Source organism: Nyctibius grandis, chromosome 15 (assembly GCF_013368605.1).
Source record: "Nyctibius grandis isolate bNycGra1 chromosome 15, bNycGra1.pri, whole genome shotgun sequence".
NCBI lineage: Eukaryota > Metazoa > Chordata > Aves > Nyctibiiformes > Nyctibiidae > Nyctibius > Nyctibius grandis.
The window spans coordinates 5,670,415-5,692,415 of record NC_090672.1 but is presented as its reverse complement, the minus strand read 5'-3'; the positions used below and the strand labels follow the sequence as shown (position 1 = coordinate 5,692,415).

Genomic DNA, 22,001 nt, shown 5'->3' with positions numbered 1-22,001 from the left:
GCAGGAACAAAGGACTGACTCGACAAGCACCTGAGGTGCTAGTGTCCCGTTTACCAACCCATCTCTTCATTACCTTTTGCCAGCACCGCACCCCATCAGGCCAGTTCTGCCTGGAACAGTGTAACCCTACACACCAGACACCAGTTCCAACCCCTCCCCAAGCCGCTCTGTCGATCTGCCTGCCCAAAACACAGCATTTCCCTGTCTCCGTTAATTCCAAGTCTCCATCTGGGCTTTGTGCCACACTACATGATTTGTCTGCAGTGTGACAGACAGGGACCCAAACCACCAGAGAACACCCCATGCTGGTGTTGGCATCTCTGCTCTGTCCAACCGTGACACAGCCTGGCTGGTCTGACCACAGGTTTGTCACCAAAGAAGGACAGACAAGGGCCAAATACAGTCCAAGGAGCAGCCAAACTACACCAGTTACCTGCTCCAGACATCTCAAACAGAGCCCAAAGCCAGAGCTATCCCCAGCTCAAGCACCACCCGAGCCCAGAAGCCACCCAGGACTCTTGGCCTAGTAGGAAGTGGCTTGTTCCAAAAGCAGCCTAGCACAACCACCACGGCCGGGCAGGTGAAAGCGTTACCTTGCCTATCCACGTCCCCAGGAGGCTGACACACACTTTGCCGTTGTCGTACAGGTTGGGATTCAGTCTCCCACTGCACTGGGAGAGGTAGCGGAAGAGAGGTGGGACAGCGGGGTAGATGTTGGGGAGCTGGATATCGAAGAGAAAGAGGCCGTCTTCATAGGGCGTGCGCGTGGGCCCTTTTATAAGTGCTGAGAAGAGATCCTGCAGAGAGAAGAGAGAGAGCCAGGCACTGTGACAAGTCCTCCCACCTCAGCAGGCTTGTATTTGCATGGAGGGAGTCAGCAGAGCAAGACTCAGCTCAAGCAACACATTTCAGGGCACCTTCCCCCTAGAAGCTGCACTTCTAGTACGGCCTGACGGCAGACCAAGCCTCTGGATCCAGAGGACAGCCAGCAACCCCCACGCTGCTCCCTGGTTACACCAGCCCCTTGCTGGCTGCCTGCCTGCCTTTCCTGCTCTGCAGGACAGACAGCCCAGCAGGACAGACAGCCCAGTGGGCAAAGCACCCGAAATAGGCTTCCTGCAACGAGGAGCTCCCCGTTGTTTGGTACCCTGACTTGGGGAATGCAAAAGCAGCTGTTTACCATAATTACAGCTGTATTTCACACGCTGCACACATTCCTGCAGCTCTAATACAAGGGATTAAGGCTAAGCAGGGAATTCCAAAGCAATCCAGATGCTGAGCCCAGCACTAACACACAGGCATTTGGGAGCAGACACTTGCCATTCGATCCTCGAAGGTTTTAACCATGATGCCATCAGGCAGGGAGGTGGCCAGCAGAGCCATCTCTTTCCGCACGGTGCTAAAGAACTTCTTTGCTTCTGGGGGCTGGAACTCCATTTTCTTGAAGGCGTGGGTATCTGTGGGGCAAGGAGGAGAATGAGATTAAAGCCTGCCTTTGGGAACAGCCACAGGTTCCTTGGGAAGGCAAATCTAGCCATGTGTTAAACATATCTGGAAGAGAAGAGCTGACATGCTTTGGTGCTGAGCCAGGAGGCAGCCTAGAGATGGTTTGATTTTTTTCCCCACCCTGTACAGCAGCCACAACCTGCACCTCCTGTTCTCACGGTCCCACACAACATCCCCCCCAAGGAGCCCTGTCCCACAGCCAGGACAACGTTGCATCATCACACAAACTGATGACCCCTTTCTCTGCAACACCTGAGCACAGCTCTCCATCTTTCTTTATACACACCTGCAGGTTCAGGACAGTTTGCCCACCTTTCCTGTTCAGGTCTGGTCTGTCTGGCTCATCGAGCACCTTGGGCTCTGCTGTCACCAGTGTTCCACACAACCAGATGCTATTTTTTATTTTTGGCTGATTAACATTGGTGCAAGTGAACAAGGACACTCACCCAAGCAAGGACACCCAGCACAAGAACACCAGCTGTTCCTGCTCTGCTTCTCAACCAATCCATCCCTGCAAAAAAGCCTGAACAAACCCTGTAGCTTTCAAGAAAATATCTGCAATGGAAAGCCACTGATCTCCACAGCCCTCCAAAGTTAGTTACCAACGTGGACAAAGGGGAAGCCCACTTCTGTGGCTTGAGAAGTTATGGTAGTGCCTCGAGATGCCATCTAAAAGCCAGGTTTAAGTCCCAGAACAGACTGTGCTACAGAAGTTGTCTTGATTTCTCCTCCCCAGTTAATGAGCTGTGAAAATGACTAGGAAGAAGAGAGGATACCCAATCCAAGAGGCCTAGAAGCAAAGGTTTTGGAGAAAGAAACACTGCAGGACAGCAATGAAGGACAAAGTATCCCACACTGACCTGACCTACCACACTCACCTGGAGCATACTCCAACACGGAGAAGACTTCTCCCTTGGCACTGGTGAAGGTGACTCCAGGCTTGCCTCCACTCTGCTGGCAGAGCACTGGTGTCTCACTGGGCCACTCCGACCTCACTGGTGTCTGTGCCTCTGCTTTTTCTTCTTTCTTCTCTGTCTCCACCATGGCTTCCATCTTTTCCTCCTCTGCAATAGCCACATTATCCAAAGTCTTCTTCAGATTTTCCTGCAGCTTTTTAATATCGTCCAAGAACTTCTTCTCCCGAGTGGGTTTTTCCAGCTCCACAGTTGGGGAGGTGGGAGAACCAGTCAGCAGCTGCTCCACAGTCATATTTTTCAGGCTTTCCAAGATCTTGATGGCCTCCTTTAGCTCCCGGAAGCTCTTCGGGGCTCCGTCCTTGCCAGCTTTCTCTGCAGCAAGATCTGCAACTGCCATAGCCACAGCTCCCTGGACTTGTTCCTCTACTTTTTTCACCTCCTCTGCTGCCGGCTCCTCAGGCTCGAAGTCCTCAATTTTTGGGTGGTCGTCTTCCATGAGGCCATTGTCTGTCTCCCAGCTGTCGCTTTCATCCTCCCACTCAGAGGATGCCCCGCTGGTGCTGCCGTCAACAGAATCGTAGTCTGACTCCTCAATTTCTGATTCAATATTGTATAAGTGCTAAAGGAGAGCAGAGTTACAAGAGACTTAGGCTGAAGCACAGAGTTTAGTTGTTTTTAAAAGTCAGTTCTCCCTATGAGAAGGGAGCTTTCATCTAGGATTGGTGGGGCTGTTTCAACCCCTTCCATCTGTACAGGGTGGACTGTGTTTGATCCATATAATGTGCTCATCAATGACCGGCCCAGATTATGAATCAGCATAGCCCCCCCCTCCACCTTTCGAAGTAGGGCATCGGGGGAAAACTAGAGCAAGCTCTTGGTGGGCTGCAGCCATCGAAGTGGCTGGGATCCAGCCAAGGAGAGCACGCAGGCACCAAACAGCTACCTGGATGCCCCAGGGCTTCTGAACACAGAGCTAGTTCAGAAGGTATCGGGTATCTGTACGAAATATTTCTGGTCCTGCTTCTGCACCAGCAACTGTGTTGGCACAGAGCCCTGGTCTGGCTGCCTCCACACTGCCTTGCACAGAGACAATGCTGGAACCAGGAACACATTCCCACACCAGCTTTCTTCTTCTGTGGCACACAACACTGCTTTAGCTGTTGTATGTCACTACTGCTTAAAATTCAGCTGGGACAATGAAGCCTAACCCAAGTTGCTGAATAAGCTCTTACATAAAACGTTCTTCTCCCCTTCGCTACTGGAAGCTGAACCCATCCACACTCCATCTAAGCCTCACCTGTTATAATCATGCTTTTGCACATGCTACATCTCTCATGAGGTTTTCCTGTAGAGGCCTACAGGCATACTCCAGCTACGAGCTCCAACATAGAAGCAGGGGAGCAAGAACAGCTTTGTTCGGAGTTTCAAGATGGAGCATTTTATCCACAGGCTTCTGACACTTGAATGACAGCCCAAGAATCCTCTTAATCTTGCAAGATACGACCCCAGAGGCTAAAGCTCATGGACACTCAGTCATCTTGTCAAAGCCTTGAACTGAACCAGCACTGCACAGCCAGCCCCGTGCCACCCAGAGACAGGCAGCCAGCGGGGGTTAGGTGGGTTCAACACAAGTGACTGCAGGCAGGAAAAGCCATCAGAACTCACCGCCCTCAAAGCTAATCCAAATCTGAGTCAGAAAGTTAATTAGCCAGTTATGCCATCTTTATTTTTAGAGCTGAGAAAAAGCACCCAGACAGCACAACCCTGGACACACGGACAGGCATTGATAAATCACGGTTTTACCAACTGATAATTCACGCTCCTGACATTTCCCCAGCTCCCATAATTACGCAGACGAGCAGAATCGAAGGGACTGGCGTGACACAGCAGGAGCTGCCGCAGAGCCCCAGCACCACAGTGTGAGAACAGCCCTTTGTGGAGCACACATCAGACCTCCGATTGTGCCTGTGATCCGAGCACATGTGACAACAGGGGGAAGGGAGACAGCAGCCTGCTTTGTAACGCTCTAGTCCACTGCCATAGTGCAGGCATTGACTATCCTACCGTAATTAATGCAGAGCTGCTTGGATTAAAAAGAAATCTTGATCAAGCGCTTTCTACTTGCACACACATCTCTGCGGCGGAGGTAGCGGTATGCTCTGCCACAGTGACAGAGATGGGACCCTACAGAAGCAGGTCTTCTCTTTAGGCTGTCTGCCTTAATGTGAGGCAACAGGGAGAAGAGACGTGGGATGAAACTGTACGTGGAGTAGTGAATAAGATTACAAGTACAATAAAAGCCTTAGAACAATGCAGAAGACAAATTAATGGGGTTAAGTGGATTAGTGTGGCTCTATCTGTGTTCACACTCAACTCCTTTCCCTCCCCACCCTGGGGAAGGATTTGAGTCTGATCCCTAGGTTAGCTCAGGTCACAAGTTGTGGCTCTAGCCCAGCTTCTGGAGGACCTTCTTTAGCCAAAGAAAACACTATGGTGCCATTTCACAAGCAAGACAGAACAAGGACTCATCTTTCAGCAGTGCCTTAGCTAGGCAAGGCAGCGAACCCGGGCTCAAGTCAGAACTGATGATCCCTGAGCTCTGCAACCCCCTCGGCAAAAGCAGGTGCTGGAGGCCAGCAGCAGGGCAGCGACCACGCAGCGCAGCGTGTGAAGGGAGCAACAGCCTGCCCATGCTTTCCTGTTCTCTGTATTCAAGAGCAGCGGTGATCAATTAGTTGCCCAGGCCTCCTGACAAAGGACGGATTTTCTTGTGCTAACAGAATTGGGAAGCCACCCTGCCATATGGGAAGGCAGCAATAAATACAGCCAGATTCCCTCACCCAGCGAATCTCTCTGCACCCTGGATTTAAAACCAAGACTTGTCACTCAGCAAAGAATGTCAGGGATATCGCGAGCTGGAACGGGACCTCACCTGAGGCAGAATGATAGTCTTGGAGTTATCAGCCCACACCACTTCCACTTTACTGCTGACATCCACGCGAGCCACCTGTCCGACCGAAGGCTGTGGGAACAAGAGCAGTTTGTCAGTCCCTTTTCTTTCCCAGGCATTTCAGTGCAGAGCCAGGAAGGTTTTGAGAAACAGATATTCCCCAGGCTGGAGACCCACCTAAAGCAATGCTTGCAGCCTGCAGCAGAAGTGGCAGGAGTCCTGGGGTGGTGCTGTGCCAAGGGGGAGAAGAATCCTATAGATGGGGTTTCCATGAGAAACCCCACAACACTGCCACGGAGATGGGGAAAATTCCCCCACCCAGCAAGGAGGAGAGGAGCAGGAGGGCTGGTTGGCAGCAGATCCTGACTTCTGATCAGGACCAGGGCCATTGCGGGGCTGTGGCCTTTCCGCAGGCAGCAGGGCTGGGGTGGCGGCAGCGAGGGGACAGCACTGTCCCCTGCATCGGGGTGCCCTCTAGCGGGGTGCCACCAGCCCGGCCACCCAGCAGCGGGGGCTCACAGTAGCTTCTCCCAGCAGAGAGCGGGCAGGCGTGACCAGACAAGCCACAGCTGGCACAGGGTGTGCACAGTAAGTGGCATCTCGCACTGGAAGAAGGTTATTTAGGTCAGCTGAGCATGGCTGGGATGTGTTTCATGGTGCTGAAACTAGAACCGCAGTAAGAGCCACACCACCTTGTAACCCTTTCTTAGGGCAGCAGCTTCAAAAGCTGGAGGTCTTTCCTGCACAGTCAGGAAGCCTGTTTCCTAGCAGAGTGTATCCCCTACAATATAAATTGTTCCCTCTTCCTCCCCAGGAGATCAATCAGCTCAACAAAATTAACACGCACATAATAACGCAGATGAACACCAGAACCCCAGTCTCCTGTTGCCAAGTGAAACTGGTTTCGTGACAAATCCACCTTCACTCTTGCTCAGGAGCCCACAGAATATCCTCCTATTAGAAGTTACTCTGAAATCCTAAGCAAGAGTTTTATTAAAAACCCTCAGGCGTATGTTCAATTCTTGTCTCAACTTTGTTCTTGCTCTGCTATAGGCTCTGTCACCAAGGTCAAAGGATTTCAAGGTTACATCTCCACCAGACGTGCAGATTTCAGATGTTACTCATGACAGCAGAGGACACTGATACAAAACCAGCAAGCTAGGGAGTTTAGGATGCCCATGTAGGGCCTAAGGCCCTCCTAGGGATTTATTCAAGTGTCTCCACTAATACCTGGTGACAATATGGTCACATAACTGTGCCCAGAACCTACCTCATCTTCCTTAGCCGTGGCTCCGTCCGAGTTGCCGATGCGAATCACAATGTCAGTAGTGCGGAAACGAAAGTCTGGATGATCAGCGATGTCGTACACACTCACATCCTCCTCCTCCCCAATCAGCTGCATCGGAGACAGAATGCGAACGTGTCAGCCCCAGGATGCTGTGCTGACCTTCAGAGCATGCCTTCAACGCTTAAAGGCACTTTGTGTTACATTTTGTCAATTTTCAGCTGCTCCAAGAGCCTGCAAGGAGCTGCTAACGTCCTTTCTTGTCACCTCATCCTGCAGCACATCAATCAAGGCACAACAAAGCAAGCAAGCAGATATTCTGTCTCATCTCCTCACCTTTACTTCAGGTACCACGTCACTACGATCACAGGACACGCAAGAACAACATTTTATTCCCTTCTGAACATCCAGATTTCTCAAAGCAGTTCATTGGGGCCCAAAGGGTTAGAGCTTACTTTTGAAACGATCCAAGGCAACAGGAAGTGTCTGACAAAAAACCTGATCAATTAACGGGAAACATCTTTCCTTTGATTTCTCCTGTAGGAAGAGAGCTACGAGCCCACAAACGAGAAACGGGTAAAGTGGAGCACAACCCCAGGCCAGACCGATGTTCTGCTTCTGGGTGTACGGGGCCCTGCTCCATTATGACAATGTGGTCTCCACCCTAAGGCAGAAAGCAGTACAGCAGGTTTGTGTGGTTTGAGTCCTCCTCTCATCTCCAAGCAGACTGTAGTCTACCACGACTCTGCAAAATACAGTGTTCCTACAAACCCCGAGAAAAAGGCATGAGGCTGACCAAAGGCAACAGTGCCCGGCCGAGGCAAGCGGGACAACACGCAATCGATTGATTCTCTTTCCACGAACTAGCAAAGACATGGGAAGGAAAAATTCTTATAGTGAACTCAAGAAATCAATTGTCTGTGACAACTTCAGCAAAAATCTTCATCCATACCAGAGCCTGATGGTGACTATGAGATGTAAACCCTCTGCTTCATCTTCGCTGCCTTGCAGGCATCTACAAATATGAAGCGACACAACCTCTAGCTAAGCCTCCCAGGCCCAAAAGCACATTGCTGTTCCCATCCTCAAGAACAAACTCCACTGCAGAGCTGACTCCAGGCTTATCTGTGTTTATCTGTGAAGCTTGTGCTGTTTGGTGGCTCCTTTCTCTCAGCTAGTTCCAACAGGCAGTAACTCCTGCACTTACCTCCACATCATCTCCACTGGATTTCAACTTGAACCACTTCACCACACAGGTACGGCCAATATGGTCACCAGACTGCACGACTCCGTATAACCCGGGGTCCTGGGAGCTCTGAGCTTTTGGTTGCAATGGTAGGGAAGAAAACAGACAAGTTAAGTGTAGGAGCACAGACTGAGGCTGTCAGCTCCCAAGCTCTCATGACTGAAACCCTCCATTTGTGAATGGCATGAGGAAAAAACAGTTCTTCCTACACATTCAAAATTGCACTCAGCTAACAAGTTGCATTTTAATGGGGCACAAAGTGATGATAAAGTAAGATTATGTTGCATTGGACTAGGTGAACACATTCACTTTGGGACCACTTTTGAGCTCTAGCACCAAGGAAAACACAGTGTCACCTTAGTGCTCTGCTCTCCAAATCAGCTCTGCACCAAGACTGTCAGAGTTTCTGGACAGGCTGGCCAAGAGCTCCCCGAGAGCAGCCCTGGCTGCCAAGCTCTTCATCTAGAAGATGTGCCACCCACAACAGTTTTGCTCCTCTGCAAAAATGGACTGGACAACAAAGGTGGAAGGCAGGCAGGATGCAGGCAGGTATACATGGGCATGTGCATGCATCGGGGATCGAAGAGCATCAAAGCTGGGCCTGGACCACCTCTCTAGGCCTGGGCTGTTATCAGGCACACTGGTATCCAGACATCTCAGATTTATCTGGCTGCCAAGGATCCACCTCCCAGCATCCTTAGCAGGGGGACGCAAGGAACTGCGGGCATCCCAGAATGATTGGACAGTATGTTTGACAGAGGAATAGAGATTCCCAGAGGCCAAACGAGAACGATAGAGCTGGAGCTGATGGATAATTTTAGTTTCCACAAACTACATCTAATGCACAAGACCAGTCAGACTATTAGTCATCAGAAATGGCCACACAAAACAGCACCTTTTTTTGCTAAGCCAGCTTTCCCTCTTCTCAACCTGACAATATCTTGTGCCTCCCCACTGTTGAAGGTCTACCTCTGCTAGAACAGACGAGGAGCTGAGAGCCAGATGGTGTGCCATCAATATTTCATATCCAAAAGCTGTAAGTCTCCTTGAACTTGTACTGTGACCCTCACTAGCATCACCAATTGGTTTGGTGAAGAAAAGGGATGCAAGAAGATGCCTCTGGATGCCAAACACCTCCAAGAAAAAATGAAGGGTCATGACAGACAAGCCATACAGAGAAAGTAGCCTGAGGTGAGCTGTTCATTTCTCCCCTCCTTCTGCGAGAGAGCTCAGAGCTGTTCGTGCTTTCAAGCAGAAGGTGGGCCCCCTCTGCTCTACAGAAACACTGAGAATTTGAGCTTTGCTCCTTGGCATTTATTCCTTTCACATCTTGCCTGTTGTCATAGTTCAACCTTGGTATTTAAATAATTGTTCTGTGCTGACATTCATGTGAAGTCACCTGAATCACTGTCTGTCCCTTGTCAGGCTCCTGTGCTACCTCGAGTGAGTACTACTACAGCTACTGTAAAAAGGGCTACAGTGTACATTAGGAGATCCAGTCTGAAGAACACTTTGCAATTAAGAGCACATTTGTTCCCTGAGGAGAGCATTGTTTTGACACCCAATACCTCTTTTGTCCACCACAAAATCCCCAGGGCAGAACTCGTTGTTGTCCAGATGATGGACTGGAATGAGCTCGTTGGAGCGAATGTTTGTCTCCACGGTGCCATCCTGCCACATTACGTCAGCTGAAGTCATCGTGGTCACCACTTCTACAGCAACCCTGGGAACACAGAAAGGCAACGAGTTACCACAGGGAACGTGCATGAGCACAACCAGAACATGATGCTACCAACATCAAGACTCAAGATGGACCTCAGCAACACAAGGGTGCACACATCAGCAGGCTGGGAAGAAAGTCAGGAAACCCCATGTAGTCCCACTGGAAGCAGCTCCACAGCAGGCTTTGTTTTGACAGGCTCTCCATCACTGCAGATGTTACATTGCTGCAAGTCCATATTGCAGAGGGACTTACTTTCCAGGGAGCTGATGCTGAGCTCACTTTTATTCCTAATGGAGCAAATTAACATCTACTAGCACCCACTTTCTACCCCTGGCAGAGGCAAGACAGGAGCTTCAAATACTTTGAAACTTAAGATCGTCTCCACTGAAGCACCTTCTAGCATGGTAGCTCTGAGGAGTCTTTGAAGCTAGGAGTATGGAAAGGAAAGATAAAGCAGCATCCATCTCTGCCCTTCCAGAAAGGAAAAAAAAGAGGCAACACATTGAATGTGGGTAAAGCAAAAGGATTTTGTTTAAAAGAGAAGAGTCTCCTCCCCAGCTGTTCAAACACATACATGTGTCTCTCTGCAGCTCAGAAATGAAACCCAAACATGCAACAATGGACCACATGCTGGTACTCTGCTGTGGAGCTTGACAGAGTTGCTTGAAGAGGCAAGTTGCTTGGGGGCAGGAGGAACAGAGCTGCAGTCTAGCTGGCCAGACTCTTCTGATGAGCCCTCCACCATTTTCATCTCTTACAGCACAGAACAAACCAAATCCCCTGCTGACTTTAAATCCTGCCTTTATTTTGCTGGCCAAGCCTTCCAGACACAATACAAGTGCTGCATTTATGTTGGTTTCAAGTCAAACCATAAAGAAGATACAATAGGCAAATACAACTGTTTTCCCCCAGCCCTGTTTTTATGAATGTCAGAGAAATATTTTTAAGTAGAAATAATACGAAGTTTCTAGTAGGGCCAGCACTCAACAGCAGAAATTGTGAGAGAAGGAAATCTGTAACAGGCCAAGCGTGGTGGGTGACATGCCAAGAGATGGTTCCTTGGGGGAAGTGGGGGCATGTGCAGCTGAGGATGGGAGAGTGGAAAGGCAGACCACCCAAGGCAATGATACAGTCCAGTCTGCAGCACAGTTCATGCTGCTTCACAAATGAAAGCACAACTTGGCAGTGGTAAAAATCCCTGTATATCCTCACTGAAAAAATAACCAGAGGTCTATGTGCTGCCCAGCGAGCTGCAGCAAGTCACTAAGCAATGGTAAAGCCACATGCTGAGTTGCCCCCCTGCAGTCAGAGATGCCCATGAGCTGACACATCAGATCTGGTGACTAACTGCAGCAAGCCCATCCACTCTGCATGGCTCAGCAGTGCTTGGCAGCACACCCACCGATGGCCTCACCAGCTTCATCTGAATATTCAAGCCCCTCGTACTGAGCTGTGACCAGCTGCCACATATGCCCTTTAAAGCATCAGCTGGGGTTTCACATTCTGTGTTTAAAAACCCATATTTCTTGTTCTCTGTGACATGGTCTTCTCTGCACAGGAATCTCAGTGTTGTCACAGGGATTTCTCCCCACTGCCTGTACAGTGCAGAAAGCTACCAGGTTTACCAGCTAAGCTCTCCTTGGCAAAGCCTTTACTGAAGTAGAGACACTCGGCAGGGGGTGAGAAGTGAAAAGTGAACCGAGAATCAGTTCCCAGGAACTCTATCGTGCTCCCATTTTTTTTTCTTTCACTCAAATACTGCTCTGCTGAGGTTTGTGGCCTTCAAATCCAATTTCTCCAAAACTCACAAGGACTAAAGGAACGGCCCTCCTTGCATACAACCAAAGCTAAAATACCCCCCAAAAACGTGAATGAAGTTCATGGCGTTCTCAAACGACTGGATCCCTTGAATCCTGATAATGTCACTTTTCTTGGAGGATTCTTACACATCTGCACCGTTTCATTTCCGATGCAGGATCTGATACAACTAGCTAGCCCAGGGAAGCCAGCAAGGCAGGCTAGCCAGCTGTCAGATGTCTTTGCATCCCCTGAAAACGGTTTAAATATTCTCAAGTCAGGACAAAGGTAAAAGCTGCTGAGATACAGTTTCATCTAGAAACGGGCAGACAGATGCAATGCTCCCTCCCCCAACCTACTGAAATCAATTCCTCCAAGGTTCCCAAGAAGTGCACTTTGTTCATTAAAAAATTCCAATACAAAGTATACTGCTGGCAGAGGTTGCAGATCCCTCTCCAGAGCACGGTAAGGATATCAGAGACAACTGCAGCACGAAGCCCTGCCAGCACAGACCTCCGTGCTGGAGACAGCTCCCTATGAGGATACGCTGCCTGTTCACGCTAGCATGGTCTGTCCTCAGCCTCTCTGCAGAAGCTGCCAATGAGGTAACCAATTAGTGTCATGTTTAAGCTGTATGATCTTTATTCACCTGTCTCTTTCTCTGCCTACAGAGTCCAGTGCAGCACAGATATTCTGTCGGTGCCCTGAGGCATAGCTAAGGCAGAACAGCATCAGTGTCATGTCACGTGGCCCCAGTTTGATCAGAAGCTGGACTGAGACCAAGCTAATTTCACACAGGCCACTGCACAGTCATCACAAGATAATCGCTGTTGGTTACTACCAAGAGGCATACCATCATCCTCCACCCAAGCTAAGGAGGTGGTTTACATCTGAGAACTTTGATAAGGGAGATTTTGGTAAGTATACCTGGGTTTGGAAACCCAACTCACCTGTCTCCTGGCTTAAACTCTCGTGAAATCTTTGTCTTCTTCTTCTTGTGCTTTCGCTTCAAGTTTTTGATGGAAAGAGGGATGCTCTTCTTGCGGCCAGTGCCGCTGCCACTCTGGGACGAGGCAGTGGAGCTAGCAGAAGAGGTGACAGAGCTGGTGTCATCTGTGTCATCAGCTGCCTCATCGTCAGCATCTTGCTCCATGGACTGAAGCCGGTAGTCAGACGACCCTTCATCTTTCAGCAGAAAGGGAGGCTGCTGCTGTCGTGCTGCTGCTCCCCCCTTCTCCTTCCCTGTTTCTTCAGGCTGCTCTTCCTTTCTCTCCCCAGGACTCGGTGCACTGTTGGAAGAGTCATCCAGCTCACACTTTGATCCAGGCTTAAGCTCTTCTGATTTTTGGTCAGCAGCTGCAGCAGACTCTTTGTCAGGGGCTTCACTGGTACCCTGAGACTCCGGAGAACATGACATGATCTTCACTATCTGCTTCTTCAGCAGCCGCCTCACCTAGAGAAAGCAGACCTGGGTCAGACAAGATGCCTGCACACTCAGCAAGCTGCCAGCCAACCTGGGCAACAGTTAACTTTGTACACAGAGAGAAACAGCACCCCACAGGCCTCTGCACATTTCACTTACACCAGAGTACTCTGCAAACCAGCATCTCACCACTGCTCTACTCAGGAGCAAATACCAGCCAGGTCCCGAGCAGCACTGGACTAGTCCAAGGAAAGTGAGTTTTGCTCTTTAAGGCTATTTTAAGCATGTTCTGAACTTTTTGTTATGGAATGTCGCAAGAGGCTGCACAAATTAATCTATGTAACAGACACAGCCATACAGGGAGGTCACCATCCCCACTGATGATATCCTGTTATTCTAGGAACACCTCTGCTCTACAGCCAGCGTGTAGAAACCATAGCATGACTCATTTGGCCTAGGAAGCAGAGACTCCTTTCTCGTCTCACTGTAGCAAGGATTTAACTGAACAGTTCAGCTCCATGAGAAACCTGAGGTCACGCTAATTAAAACGACATGTGTAACAATCCCAGCTGTCAGGGCACACCAGCTCTGACACAGCTTGACCCCTGCAAGGTGACACCTCTATGTTCAAGGTCCTGTTCACGTTCTCTCACGGCATTAGCTGCATGCTTCACCCCGTGCAGGCAGACTGCTGTACAAGGTGACTTCGCAGCTGGCAGCAAGCAGCCATTACTCTTTACAACAACCACTTCAGGAGTCACATTTCAGACCACATGACTACCAGGAAGATTTCTGCTTTAAAAGCCACAGCGACCAGAATTGCTTAGAGAAGTCAATGCCTCCCTTGACCCCTCAGCTCACCTTTTTGGCAACTAATCCTTCACCCAAGACACAGTTCCTCTCGGGGCATTCACAGGTAATTTTTGCAGGTTCCACTTTGTCCGGGAACACATAGAGGCACCTTTCTCCAAGCTGCCTTTGGGCATGGTCAAAGCACCCCAGACGCTTTACCCTGGTAGAACAAGAGGACAGCCATGAGTAAAGTCCAAAAGCAGAAACAGAACCTAGCAGTGACCAGGTCTTCACAAGGCTGGCATGACCTCATGCCAACGGCACTTCTCCCAGGGTGGCAGAAGCTAATACCACACCAAATCTTTTCCAGGCACACAATTCCAGAGGAGGAGTGGGAATCTCACCAGGGACTGGGTGGGGATACAAAGGGTTTGGGTAGGACAGTCACTCCTCTCTCTCTAGCTCCCCCTCCCAGACACAGCTGCCAAGAGACATTTGAAGTTGGCATGATTTTTTTTTGCTGTCATCTGAGAGCTGCTCTCCTCCAGCTTACGAGCTCCAGGCAGGAACCACGCTGCATGGTGCTATTACTCATCTGACTTCGCTTTCTGAGTTTTGTCCAGCCCCTTCTTGTGGCTGCAGCCTGAAGAGGGCACCAGATGCTCCCTCAGCACCAGCCTGGGTGCAGAGCAGGACACCTCAGCTGCACAATCACAGTTAAAACCTGCAGCCTGCTCCAGACACAAGTGGAAGGACAAGGGACAAACTGAGCTGTTGCCAGACACCACTTTCTTCTATGCACTTGTCAGTTGGAGAGTACTTGGAGAAGACTGGTGTGGTGCTAGCCCCTGTGTTGGTAAATCAAGTGTCTGCTAAACTAATTTGGAAGCTATTATCTCTTATTTTTGAAGCTTTGGAATATACAGGCACACAATGAAGAGAAAAACCCACTGGAAACAGCAGCATTGTGTCTAATCAGTTAGTAGGCATGTCACCCATAGCCCGTGCAGGCCCTGGGTGCTGGGAGTGAAAAGGGGTTTTCAACTGATCTCACCTGGACAGGTTCTCCTGGCTGATTATCGAGGGAGGAGGACTCACACTGTCAGTACCTCCAGGACAGAAGCTTTTAGTGATCCAAGTGACCTTTAGTTCTACCACCTGTACCTACAATGTAAAGAGAGAGAAAGCAATTTAATTTTTCAGAAGCTTTCCTGGACCAGTGTCTAGGATCTGAACTCACAAGAAAGCAGAAAACCCGCTTTAATGATTTAAGATGGCCAAGTGCATTTTCACCACGTCCAGGACCACTACAGTGCTCCCACCGCACGACTCTTGGCAACACCAAGAGCTTCTACAGTTTTTAACTTCAAGAAAGATGACATCTGGCTTCAGAAGGGAGCTATAGTACATACAAATCAGCAGTCCAATGTCTCAAAAACATGCTAATGGACTTGGAGCTGCTCCTTCTTTCAGCAAAGAGTCAGCAATGTTTCTCCCTTTTTGGACAGCAGGCAACATTAAGTTTCAGTAGAAGAGGTGTTTCTACTGCCCTAATGATCAGCAGTACTGGCCTCTAAGTGTAGTGGAGCACGATCACCTTACAGGGTGCTGGCAGGGACCCTTGGGAGTAAAAGCCAGGCCATGCTCAAAAGTCCTGTCAGTCCACAATGAGGAATTTTGTCACCTCAGAAGAAGAAAGCCACAGTGCATTTGCTCTTGGAAGGTTACCATGGCAAGCTGACTCTGCTCCAAAACACCAGCCAGGGACCGTTCTGTGCAGAAAGTGGCCATGTGTCAGCTTGTCAGTCCTTACCTCTTCCACCACCACTCTGAACTTGCTCTTTGTGCTCAGAACAGGCTTCACACCCGAGAGCCACTGCACGCTGGAGAAGACTTTAGAAGGCCCGATGAGGACTTGCCCAGGATAAAAGCCATATGAATCATCAAAGAAGAGACCCTGTGGGGGAAAGGGAGGCGGAAAAAAAAAACAGTATAAAGAACTTTTGCTCTGAAGATTTAAGATTCCAGCATTACTCTTCTCTCATTTGTGATCAGTAAGATTAACCATAAAGGGAAAGTCTGCAAGTTGTCCATCTCTTAAAGCTCATTCCTCTCCTGAAGTCAGCCCAGCAGTTCCTATAGCAACCCGCTCTGGTGCACATCCATATGGGACTATGACTCAGGAGGGGAGAAGCAAAGGTATTTGGAGGGAACAAAAGATGTGGATTTCCACAATGTTCCTGTAAGGAGGTGGCCAAGGTGGGCTGAGTCCTGGGCAAGGACACCCATCTCTTTTCCATGCTCTAATTCAAGCACCTGCAGCTGTCAGAGCCAGAGGATGTCTGCCTTCGCTCCTCTGCTTGTCCAATTAAGTTTGTAAGTATTATTCCTGTCTTCAGTGGATTAGTTAACATGACAGTTCTTTGAAAACAAAATAGGATGGTAAACACAACAACTGCTGTCCTAGAGCTCTCTCCCACTGCTATTTAGAGTGACTTGATGAGCTGAAGATTCAGAATGTGGGGGCAGACAGAGCAGTTTAGGGTAGATAAAATGCTGACACAAACCCATATGGAGTCTTGTAATTTGTCAGAAAGGATAAGAGCAGTGCAACAAGATCTAACTCAGGTAAGTATCTGACACACAGCAATTCTGAGTACAGGATCAAGAGTAACACTGGAGACAACTCATGTTTCAGGCCAAACCGCAAGTCTCCAGAGGACTACATAGCCTTTAAAGGCAGCCTGACTCAAAACAAGGTATCTCAAAATTGGGTACCCAGAAGCTGGATGCTGCTACAGCATCCATTTAGCAGGTGGAAAACATACTGCACCATCCAAAGCAGCAGAGACTAAAAGAGTGGAGAGTATCTAGCAACAGACCACACCTTTTCTGTACAGAACAAGAAAACCACAGCAGCATATCCTATTTAACTGAGTCCATTTAGTCTTGAAGAAACAGGCATCAAATTTTAACAGAAGTGCCATTTTAGATCAAAGGGACCTTTGCTTTGAAGGCTGGGAAGGATAAGGACTGACTGCATTGCTAGCTCCTAAGAATTACACGCCATTCAGCTCCCACCACCGCTGGCAGGAGTGCGGCAAGGCCCTCCTGATGCTGTGTGGAAGAACAAGCAAGCTGTCGTCAGCCTTCATCACAGAGAACTCTGTTTTACCCAAAAGCTAGCAAAACCTTGCCCACCACGTGATTTGGAAAATGCCAGTATGGTGGCAGGTCTCCATTCAGAGAATGTGATGGATTACAATAGCAAGAGAGATAGTATTTTACAGATCTGGAAACACGCTTCTAGCAGAACACCTTGTAAACAATATGCCCTTTTCCAGAAGGGGAACAATTTTGAAAGCATGAAATGGAGTAAAAGCCTTTTCAAGCATGTACAGATATAATGAACAGACAGTGAACTGCCTTGACATGAGCCATGTGACCGCATGTTGTGCGAGTTGTTTGCAAAGAAAGCAGTTGGACACACTAATTGCAGTATCTCCACAAAACCTGCTCATTAATAACATTACCTTTAAGCTCCACCCTGTTACACTTACTTCAAGTGAAGATCTAGTGAAGTGTTCTTCAGCTATGATACACTGTTTAATTTTTAGGATTAATAAGTGCCTACGGTTTTGCCTTCTCCCTCCCTCCTGCACAAAAAGCTTACAAGATGAAGTCGATCAAAAAGACTCAGAAGCTCACCGAGTCACTGACGTGAGGACAAACGTCATACAGCTTGGCTCCATCTTCTGTGCTCATAGAACACCTGGAAAACAGACAAGAGACATGGTCACATTTCCAGAGCCATCCATCCATCTCAAAAGCAAACAGCTCCAAATTAACTGACACTGTCTGAGCACGTCTGTCCATATGCCCAGCAGCATATCGCTGAGCCTTTAGGGTCCACAGCAAAATTGGTTGTAGGCAAGCTATAAACGCACTGCCTGGTATTTAAAGGTTCCCTTCAGCATGTAAAAAAAAAATTAATATGCAGGGTGCTGGACAAGATTTGTCTGCTGCAAAAGTCCCGTTTGTTATTCACACCGACACTGGAACCTAAAGGCAATTTGGGTATACTCGCTTCAGTAATAGCTTCATTTCCAGAGTGAGGGCTGGTGAGATTTCAAATGATTCATTTGGAAGAGATTCTGAGAACAGTTACCTCATTTTACATAGCTACGCATGAGCTGGTAACAGAAACCAAGCAAGGTTTTAAATTGCACCAGTAACTGCAGGCGATACAGATAGAGAAGCGTAGCTATTTTTCACTCCCTGTTTAACATATGCGTAAGAGCCTTTCAGTCTGGGTTAACTGAAAGCTAAAACAATCAAAATCACAGATGCATCCACCAGTCATCTGTTACAGCTCTCGCATTACTCACTTCTCTTAGACTCAGAGCTGGCTGCAGGCTTGTGGGTTTGTTTTATTTTTTTTTTTTTTTAAAAACATCAATGTCAACACTCAATTTACAAGACAGATGGGTTATCCCCCAGCTGCCAGGCCCATAAGCCTCTTGGCCCTCCACTGGTTCCTTCCTTCCTTTTCAAGAAAAAGCTTGTTGGACAAGACAGGCCTCAGTAACAGAGTGAACAGAGCGAGTTCAGATGGTTTTTAGTTCTCAAGTAACTGTCCGACACACACAAGGAATAGAATTCAGATCCTTCTGCTGGCTTTGCAGAGCTACAGAATAAGTTAACTAGACATTTCTTTCAATATGTCTGGTTAAACCTCTCTAGAGATATGACTTTGGATTATGTCTTCATTGAAAAACCATTCCTAATACAGCTGCAAATAACAGTGACAATAAAGCCATGCTGTTCAGTCTTGGGCTGCTTTTTTGTCTTTGATGAAAACCACCAACCTGCAGGTTTCTATACTTTCAGTTTTGTTTTTTTTTTTTTTTAAGGTAGGAATCCTCCCTCTCTGCATCTCGGTGAAGGTATGCACTCCTGCTGAGAAAAAGACTGGCAGATGCAATCTGTCTTAAAAAGCTACTTTTCTGGGGAGAAGCGCAGCTTAAAAAAAAACAAACATACTTTAGTCTTAGAGGACTGATCTGTTTGGATTGAAAAAAAAAAAGACACCTTTCAGTCAACAGCTTTTCCAGAGGGTGACCAATGAATCAATGTTTTCAGAGAAAGATGTATTCTTACTCTACATCTGAAGATAACGCAAGGAGATGATTTATCAGCATGCGAATGAGAAGCCCAGCCTGTTCCTAGTTCTCCCAAAACAGATCAGGATTATGAAACCCAAGGGGGACAGTCTTCAACAGAAAGAAGTACCTGGCTCCATTGGAAAGCTTGAGGATGACTTGGTTCTTCAAATCATAGACCTTGCCCAGCCAGCAGTCATAGGCTATGTAGTCACCATACATGAAGGGCTATGAAGAAAACAGGAAACAAGCCTTATAAACATCAACCCTTGTACTTTAAGCCATCACGTAAGTCCTCAGACAACTCAGACTAGACAGCAATCTCCAAGGGATTTATGACAGCAACGGCAGATCTCACTGTAAATGGGAATAAATGTACATTGAAGAGTTTGCTTGACAGCATAGCCTGGATACACCAGTTAAACAGCTCAGGCTTTCTGGGAATTTTTCCTTGGATCTTAAACTTCTTAAGTTGCACTTGCCTTCAGCCAATATTAACAATTAATTTTTACTACTGAACCTAATACTCCATCCCAAGCAGAGAAGCCTGTATCCCACTGCCTTTCCACAAGCTGTTTCTTGAGAACGGTTGTGCTGCTCCTGCTCTTCACTCCCAAATTATCTTTTTCTCAGAGGAAAAAGAATGATGAAATCCTGTCCCACCTGGTCTCTGGCAATCACCCACCCACTCAAGAGGGAGAACCAGGTACATTTCAGACTGTTCCAGCTCAACAAAAAGATACTCGACCCCTCTCAGCATTTTTATAGCCTGTTTAAATAACAATACTGCAGCTCAGAAGCTCTGTGCCACTGCCATGGGGCTGCCCCAGTCAGGTTATCACACCAGCCCATCTCAGTGCAGAAGTTCTCGCACAATCGAATGTCAGCCTAGCGCTCCAAGTCAATTTGGTCTCAGCAATGTGATCAGAAACACAGAACAGATGGGGAGATGAGGTGATGCTGCATCATCTTCTTTCAGGGGGATGCTTTCAAGTAAGTTTAAAATAAAACCAAACTGCAGATGCATCTTGCACAATATGGATGCCTCCCCTGCATGGGTTACTTGGAATACAGCAGCATCCCTCCAAACCACCAAGTCCCAGCATGTGTTTTGGCTGTGTTCTCACCCAGATATGTTGCAGGTCTTTGCTGTTGACAGGGTAGAGGATGCAGTTGGTTCCTACCAGCTTCACAGCACACTCTATGTTGACATCAATTACAGTCCCACACTGGCTGTCCTGAAAACACAAGAGAGAAAAAGGGTTTATCACCTAGGGAAGGTCCTACCTACACACGTATGTGCTCTGTGTACGAACGGGCTGCAGCCCAAGTAAGACCACACTATGTCAGGTCATTAGCATTTACTTGCTTTAAAATCTGCCTGGCTCCTCGGTCTATTCAACTGAGTGGATCTCTGCAACTCTGCAGGTATTGCCCTACGCCAGCAAAGGCAGGGGTAGATCATCAACCCCAGAACACAAGAGATAACCTTTAAAGCTGTCTGTGACTTCTCACATAAAGCTTGGTTTTGCAGAACATTATAAACGGTCTTCATTTCTGCCATAAAAAAAAAAAATCTGGCACCTTTCGTCAGATTTCAAGATTTCAAGCCAGATCATTTACAGTTGGTCCAATTATAAGGTGGTTGTCATTAACTCCCTCACTTTTTAGCAAAGTTTTAATCTTTTTTGTCCCCAAGAAAATAATGCATGCTGTCAAGAGCCTTCTGGGGACGGTTTGGCAGGGACCACACAATATGCACGTTGCTCACACATATGGTGAAGGCCTGCAAGGAAGGCTGCTAACCCAAACACTCAAATGCAGCAGCTGCCTTGGCCTCCTGACAGCTGGGACAATCGTTACTCTTATTTATTAAAGACCACAAGTCCATTATAAAAGCTGACTGAGGGCCAGCATGACAAATGCCCTGGTATCAGCAACTTCCGCAGCTGTCCTTATCTCAGACATCAAGGTCTCTGCTCCAACAGGACTTGAGCATAACACTCGAAGGGCTCACACCCTGCGAGAGGGGGATTTGTTTGCTCAGTCCACTTATAAATACGCTGTTAAATATTTATTCAAGGCTTTCCCTCAGAGCCCTGGGCAGCCCTTTTGGGAGGTGAGTTTGCTGGTGCTCAACTCATCCAGTCTCATCTTGAGGACAGGTAGTTAGAGCAAGGACACCCTACAGACACCTGCAGTCGGGGATAATTCCTGGATACATTGCTCAGCCCATTTGGCTGGCTTGCTTTCCACCTGTCTGCTGCAGGTCCTCTCCCTCACACCACACAAACCCTGTGCTCCTCAGCCCTCCAGCTCCCAAGGAAGCAGAGATGAGGAGAGTGGGTCCTGCCCCACGCATCGCCCATGCATAGCTGTGCCAGAATGGCTGGCAGAGCCCGAAGCAGCAGGGGCTTGCTCCCTCCAGCTGCTCCACAGCACTCCTATTTCTTTCTCGAGAGGCTGGGAAGCAAAGGGAGCCTTTCCCAGCAACAGCTCCCTCATGACAGCAGCTGAGCCTGACGTAGCTTGCAGCCCACACAGGCTGCCAGGGAAGAGCCCAGCAGAGCTGTGCCATAACTCTCACCTGAAAAGGGTTTGCCAGAACAACACCAGATTTATGAGAGCTGCTGCCAGCACGATTTGGGCTGTAGGATGAGCCAGGCCTGCTCAGAAGTGGCGCCTGCTCAACAAACCCACAGCTTCTGAAGGCCAGAGCACAGCCACTTACCTTGCTTTTCCTCCAGTTTAAGCTAAACTAAGTATGCCCAGTCCATCCTCTGCTCATGCTTTGCAATTCAGGCCCTGTGTTTTAGATTTCTTAGCAGTCACAACCAAAAAAAACCTCAAGAAATATATCTCGTGCCCTACACTGAGCATTTCAGAATTAATTTTTCCTTTATCAGCAGCCAACATGACAGCAGCTGAGACATGATACAATCCAACACCTACAGTTTCTGTGGATCACCTTGTCTCTGGGCCCCTAAATGCCCTCTTTTATTGACAGTGAAAGAATAACAAGTAATAAAACCAGGACTGGGGTGACTGTCATGCACCAATATCCTCTGCCCATTCTTTAAGTGACAGTTTCCCCATGGAGAAGGTGCCTGCACCACCCTACAAGCCTGCCTCCTGTCTAACACAGTTGGGTACCACCTAGTCATGCACAAGAGCACAGGGTTTAGTTCAGCTTGCTTCTC

General features: G+C 48.3%; 1 protein-coding gene across 1 annotated transcript in view; it reads right to left on the bottom strand.

Annotated features, from left to right (window-relative positions):
* UBE2O (ubiquitin conjugating enzyme E2 O) overlaps positions 1 to 22,001 on the bottom strand; it is a 62,425-nt gene that overhangs the window by 2,641 nt on the left and 37,783 nt on the right. Inside the window, exons 3-16 of the mRNA XM_068413229.1 lie at positions 19,929 to 20,039; positions 18,932 to 19,029; positions 17,348 to 17,411; positions 15,453 to 15,596; positions 14,694 to 14,803; positions 13,709 to 13,859; positions 12,375 to 12,877; positions 9,473 to 9,627; positions 7,866 to 7,978; positions 6,644 to 6,769; positions 5,356 to 5,445; positions 2,385 to 3,042; positions 1,321 to 1,457; positions 594 to 797 (exon numbers count right to left, since the gene is read on the bottom strand). Of these exons, the coding sequence (XP_068269330.1) occupies positions 594 to 797; positions 1,321 to 1,457; positions 2,385 to 3,042; positions 5,356 to 5,445; positions 6,644 to 6,769; positions 7,866 to 7,978; positions 9,473 to 9,627; positions 12,375 to 12,877; positions 13,709 to 13,859; positions 14,694 to 14,803; positions 15,453 to 15,596; positions 17,348 to 17,411; positions 18,932 to 19,029; positions 19,929 to 20,039 (2,664 nt within the window). The remainder of the gene's footprint in view (positions 1 to 593; positions 798 to 1,320; positions 1,458 to 2,384; positions 3,043 to 5,355; positions 5,446 to 6,643; positions 6,770 to 7,865; positions 7,979 to 9,472; positions 9,628 to 12,374; positions 12,878 to 13,708; positions 13,860 to 14,693; positions 14,804 to 15,452; positions 15,597 to 17,347; positions 17,412 to 18,931; positions 19,030 to 19,928; positions 20,040 to 22,001) is intronic.